The sequence below is a fragment of the Sinocyclocheilus anshuiensis genome, unplaced genomic scaffold (genome assembly GCF_001515605.1).
Source record: "Sinocyclocheilus anshuiensis isolate Anshui unplaced genomic scaffold, SAMN03320099.WGS_v1.1 scaffold1672, whole genome shotgun sequence".
NCBI classification, from domain to species: Eukaryota; Metazoa; Chordata; class Actinopteri; order Cypriniformes; family Cyprinidae; genus Sinocyclocheilus; species Sinocyclocheilus anshuiensis.
The window spans coordinates 48,854-55,553 of NW_015555812.1; the positions used below are offsets into that span (position 1 = coordinate 48,854).

Consider the following 6,700-nt stretch of genomic DNA (forward strand, 5'->3'; position numbering starts at 1 on the left):
TAAATGAAAACGTACTTGCAGTCTGTGAGTCAGAACAGCCGGCATTGTAGTCTACTCTTCCAGGATCAGGAAACAGTCCTCCATAAAATGTGCTGCACACATCTGAATATTTGGGTTGAACTGTTCTGGAACAGTGTTGTAAATACAACTTAACCACTGATTTCTAGTCATGTTCTCTTTTGGAAGACCAAACAAAGTAGTTTCGCTTTCACAACGAAACACACGGCGGGCTAGAGTGAGCGGCAGCCGGCGGCCTAGAGTGAGCGGCAGCGGGCGGGCTTGCGGCAACCACATGTGACGACCCCGGGCGATCCGGCGATCCACAGCGCGAAGTTAATGTATTCCCTCAGTGACCAGCACGGATCAGCTCTAGGCATGACAAAGTGGATATCGTCCTCTTTTGGAAGGCCAAACAAAGTACTTTCGCTTTCACAATGAAACACACAGCGTCTCGACATGGCGGCAGAGAATAAAAGTTACGCCTTGTTTCTTTGCGTGAACATTTGGGAGCATTATGCAAATCTTCCCACATCGTGACGTAGACATGTGGGGGCGTGTTAGAAAGAGCCGTTTTAGGTAGGCATGGTTGACTCTTTAACTTTTATAAAGAATATCTCTTTGGATTTGAGACTTTAGACTTTGCAACTTTACAGATCTTCTTTATGCACCAAGAGCTTGTAACACTTCAAAGAGAAAGAAAAAATGTAAATCGCATCATATGACCCCTTTAACAATACAGATTGTGTCAAAGCAACTGTACAGCATTAATTAGGAAAATAGTGTGTCAATAATGCAAAATGACAATAGTAAACACTCAATTTTCAGTTAAAGGAAGTTCATCATTGAATTCAGTGATGTCATCATCCAGCTCATTTCAGTTTAAATAGTATATGTGCAATCAAGTTGACGATATCGCTGGAAATTAAGTGTCAACTAAGCAAGCCGGAGGCGACAGCGGCAAGGAACCAAAATTCCATCGGTGACAGAAATTTTTGTCATAGATGATATGCCACTCTGATTTTGTTGTTAATGTTGGATATTAATTTTGTTGTTTGTTTGTTTGTTTGTTTGTTTTTGTATTAAGAGAAACTTAAAATGAAGAGATGTCAATAGACCATTGAGGAGATGGGAGGTTTTAAGTGTTTGGCTTTGACAATGCATCTCTGATCTTATCTCTCATACACAGTAATGTCTTCTTGTATGTTTTTTAACATATGCGTGAATATGTTCATAGTTCAAGCGAAAAGAAAATATCCAGACCAGGAGCAACTCAGAATGGACTCTTGTGAAAGTGATTACATGTCATAGAGATGCTTACATAAAGAGAATAATAGTAAACCAATAGTATATATGAGTGACCTATAATACCACAGACATACATTTCATTAAACATGTTTACTGACTGTGATTAGTTGTTCACGTGAAGGACCAAAATCAAAACTATGTAGTTTTTGAAATTAGGTCAAACTCAGCTACTCTAGAAGCGTCTAACTCACTGGTCAGTTTCTCACTTAATATTTGTTTCCCTATTTTATTAATATAAAACAAGATATTTTTGTAAATCTATATTTTTTACTTAATTGTATTGATTGTTATCTTGTCCTCTACCCTATCTTATCTCATCTAGGTCATCTTACTCGTGCCGTTACTTCGTGCTTCCCTGCTGCTTTTTTGACTTCTGTGGGAAGTACCAGCGCCGACAGTGTAAGAAGTCTCAGTATAAGGAGTACATCGACTTCATCTCTGATGTCAGCACAGAGTGTGGCTTCTACACAGTGGAGGACTGTCTGAGGATACCCTCCACCAAACGTGTAGGTTGGTCGTATATCTGTAGAGCTGGGTCACTAGACTGGACTGCTGGAGATTCACTCCTATTAGCAGTTTCTCACAGTGCCATAAAAAAAGTAAAAATGCCTTGCATCATCTTAATTTTTATTCTTTAGCTTTGCTCAAGCAATATTTTGAAGCAAGGGTGTGAATTAGGGGTTTGCAGTCTCATCTATGATAGTATTGTAATTCTTGTTTTTAGGGCTGGCTCGATACCACTTTTTCAGGACCGTTCCCGATCCGATACTAAAAATTCTGAGTATCTGCCGATACCGATATCAATCCATACAGTGCAGTTTTTTAACCCTCTAAGACCTGAGGGCATTTTTGCCTCACTGAAGTTAATGTTTTTTCTGAGTGCCATACACAAAAATAATGACTCAAAACTCCAAGACCGTAGCAAGCAGAGTCAAAAGGTAGGTATCGTTTGATAGAAATCTTTCTATATTTTTAGGGAAAAAAATCTTTGCATTTGAATATTCTCATGTTGAGAAATAGGTGATAAAATGTAAGAAAAATTAGTGTGGTCAAGGGAAATTTTTCATATTCTTATTTGACGTTCAATATCTCATGAAAGAAATAAGTAAAAAATATTTTTTGATGATGTTCCCCAACATATGTGCTGTATGTGAATTAAATTTTGTGGCGATACCATGAAGTAATCAAAAGTTACAGTATTTGGAACCAAGGTAGTTTTTCTCTTAGCCCTTGACAGTTTTGAAATTGTTGTTTTGAATTTAAAGTAATGCCTCACTCAAGTTTAGTCAAAGCCCCAACCAATTACACTTGTTTTATTCTACTCGATGAGACCTTTCAAATGACATACGACACATGACTATCTGAGCTGTATGATGTTTCTGACATATTAGAGTACATGGCACAAAAACATTTTTCATAAATTATGAAAACATTTTTTTATATTTATCCGCAAATAACTCGGCACTACTTAGGAGTTAATCAAAGTGGCCACATGTATTGTAAAGGTCAGACTCCAAGCTTTCAAATGACACCTATTTTGTGTTGATCAAGGCATTGATTTTGAAAAATATGATTATTATTTTTTTCTTCGCTAGGGGGCGCCCGCCCGTGGTACACTCCGGTTTAGAGGAACTAGGCAGTGGTTAGTAATTGATCAAAATGGTTGGATGCATTCGAAAGCTGAATTTCTAAGCTTTAAAATGATACCTAATTATTAAAAAAAAGTTATATAAAAGATAAAATACACAGAAATATTCTAGGTTTTACATTCTCCTTGCCAAGTGTTAAATGGAGCTCTCCAACTGATTTCTTCAATTCTTGGGTTTAGGTATTATTTACACACGATAGACGCAATGGATTGTTTTGATTTTGGACTCATTTCAATCGTGAGAATCTGCTGTAAATAATGATATGCCATTTTCCAGTTATTTGTCCAGCTGCGCCTAAAGTGCGCCAGTTGGGTTTTATGTGTTATAGCAATATGAGCAATATCTTTGGATCTCATCGATGGATTATAATAACTCTGTGCTCATTTTAATCGGGAGAATTTTCTGAAAATAATGGCGTGCAGTTTTTCAAGATCTATGCAGGTTTCGTGAAGTTACGAATAAAAACACAACGTGAAGCATAGAGCTGTTTTTCTTTGCAGCGCTTTAGTGTGCCTGTCTGGTTTCATGTGTTACAGCTCTATGAACGAAATCTTTCAATCTAATCAGCGGATTATGGTAGGGGTGCTCCGAATGATCAGACTATCGGCTGATAATTGCTTTGGGATGATTGATCGGCGGTCTCTAAAAGGCCGATCTCAAAAAAACGATCTCAAGCTGATGACGCGCCTGCCGTGAGAGGTTTGGCTCGACATGCAGCGGCACCGTCTCAGTCTCTGTTGAAATAATTATAATGCTGAAGGTGAGGTACTCGCCTTCATATTTCTTAATAAAATAACTTTTAGTAGTTTGAAAACCTTGTGTTAGACGTAATTTCACAAACCGCGTGAGTGAATCACCGCGCGCGCTCTCTCTCAAAATATGCAAATGTATTCAAATCACCACATCGCTTCTGTCTATAAGCGAGCTGCACAGTTGACAGGAATTGTCACTTGCACAATCGAGGCAGTGTCACATCGTCACTAAAGTTTATAAATTGCATTACTTGTAAATTCTTGCCAGTGTTTAACCATTCAGTGCTCACACGCTCTCCTGGAGGCCATGCGCTCATGCACACTTGCAGCGCACACACATAATGCCAGGTTCACATTACTCCGTTTGCAGTGCGAATGTGGTGCGTATTTTTTTTCGCGCTCATTTTAACAGATTAATAAAGCGTACACACTGCACATGGTTGCGGTCCAGCAGTGCGTTCCAGGAGCGGTGCGTCTGCAGCAGTGTAGAGATAATTTCTGCACCGAGTCTATTTTTGCTGCGCGGCAAGCCTGAATTAAAGTAACAGCGCATTTTTTTGCAGTAAATATGAACATGGATTGACACGAAAATGTAGTAATTACGGAAAGAGCACTTTTAGATAAACAAGGCAATAATAGATGGCACTCGTGGAGGTAGGAAAACAAAGTTCTTTATGAATTGCAGGGTTGCTTATAATAAAGATTTCAATGCAAAAGGAAACCCAGTAGAGCAGACTATTTCTGTCAATGGTAAGTTTGTGATAACGTAAGAAAAGTAGTTTAAATGTTTTGCCACTTGCTTGAGCAACTTTATGCACAAGTAAATGCAAAAGTAAAAAGCATTGAATAATGTGTTGCTTATAGTTATTGTGTTTAAACATGTCTGTGAAAGATTGTATTACTGTACTGTGTAAAAAAAGAATTGCAATGCTGAAAAAGCATTTTCAGTGACAATGTTTGGATTTGAAATCAAAATAATGGATATATGTTGTGTTTGTGGTAAACAGCCACGGATCAGTATAGTGGACTCCTGTTTGAAAGCGCAGTCCGTGCTGCTTCCCCTCTCACAAGAGTCACCCCCCCCCCCATTTTCAAAAATGAAATTCAGGCCCTGAATAAATGTCTAAAAATCCTGATTGGAGTACAGTTATAAATGATAAAAAGAAGGCTTTAAAAAGATCGGTATCGGCAGATACTGCTTTCTGTGATCGGCGATCGGCCTCAAAAATCCTGATCGGAGCACCCCTAGATTATGGTGAATTTGGGCTCTTTTTAATCGGGAGAATTTTCTGAAAATAATGCTGTGGGTTTTTCAAGATCTATGCATGTTTGGTGAAGTTATGATCTAAAACGCCACAGGACTGCAACCTCTAATTTTTTTGCTAAGCTACATGACCTAATTCTTTTCTATACGTTATAGCTTTATGAGAGATATCTTTAGACCTGAATGATGGATTATGGTGAGTTTTAATCGGGAGAATTTTCTGCAAATAATGACGTGCCATTTTCTATGATACATGCATGTTTAATGAAGTTACGAACGAAATCGTCACATGACAGCTACCTTAGATGTTTTTGGCTAAACTACATGCGGCCTGTGCAGTTTTATGTGTGTTATAAATTCTTGAGGAATATCTTTAGATTGGATTATAATGAATAAATTGGATTATAGTGGTTTTGGGCTCTTTTTAATCAGGAGATCTGCTCTAAATAATGGTGCCTAAATAATAATTATTTAATAAGTCTAAATATTAATTTTCCATGATCTGATCATGTTTTATGAAGTTACAAGCAAAATGGTGACATCAATATGTTATTTTCATATGGGTCTGGGGGTGACTTCTTGTACAAAAACGTGCTCCAGTTTATTCAAAACCTCAAACAATTATGCTTGTTTTATTCTACTCGATGAGACTGTAGCAAATTAGCTCAAAAGGGAAATATTATAATTAATTATAACTGGTTATAATTAATAATAAATATTTAGATTAGATCTTAGAATTAACTGTAGCAGAATCACTATTACAATTATTTGATCTGTCCGTCCACCGAGCAGACAATATAATCATTTATCAATTCAAGGAAAGATTATTTTCCTGGCCAAGAAAGAATAACTTTCCTTCATACAGTACTAGCATTAACTTAGCATGTAGCAAGGTTCAACATTCAGTGACCCCAAATTGTGAGCAGCACACAGAGGCAATCAATTGTGAATATAAGGGATTTAATAAATGAAACTACAGCTAACATACAATAAGACTAAGCAAAACACATATATACAGAATGAAGAAAAGTAAGGAAGAGAGAGAAGAGCAAAAGAATGGCAGTATTTCACATCAATTAACCACAACCTAATGAGAATCATCAAAGAATCAAAAATCACCTTAAAAGGGGCTCAAACTTAAACGCATCTAAATAGTTGTAAACGGTTACTTGCATTGGCTTCGCTTGCTGAACAAAAGTCCTGATGCGGTAGACAACGGAGGTTCTTGATGAGTGAGCTGGAGGTTTTCCTGGTCCTTCTGAAGATAGGAAAGTCCACAGCGGATCGACAAAGTTACTTGAAGATAAAAACTGCCGGAAAATCAAACTCAAGAGGAGAGTTTTGAGGAGTCTTGGATCGTGTCCATCTCAAGAAGAGTTTTGAGCCAAGATTAGTCTGAGCTAATGACTTTTGAAAGTTCCTATCCACACCCACCTTTTGGGTGGGATGGCCAATCAGAGGCATGAATTTTGAGCGGGAGAAACTTTCTTTGTCTCTGTTTATGGCCCATTTGCATGTTTATTGCTGGTCTGGAAGATTGGTGCAGTTTTACCCAAAATATGGTACAAATAGTATGATGCATTTCACGATCACATAGTGTACATCATTGTTTGAGGAATAAAGAGCAGATCATTTTGATACCAAGAACGAAACATCTAGAAGATCTTAAAGCAGAGATACACTCATATACCTGAATATAAGCATTGAGAGTCTAACTAATACAAATAAAG

The 6,700-nt window shown here is 37.6% G+C and overlaps 1 protein-coding gene across 1 annotated transcript in view; it reads left to right on the forward strand.

Annotated features, from left to right (window-relative positions):
* The window catches only part of LOC107675143 (tRNA methyltransferase 44 homolog), a 76,272-nt gene that overhangs the window by 14,088 nt on the left and 55,484 nt on the right, over window positions 1-6,700 (forward strand). Inside the window, exon 3 of the mRNA XM_016469385.1 lies at window positions 1,628-1,811. Coding sequence (XP_016324871.1) covers window positions 1,628-1,811 — 184 coding nt within the window. The remainder of the gene's footprint in view (window positions 1-1,627; window positions 1,812-6,700) is intronic.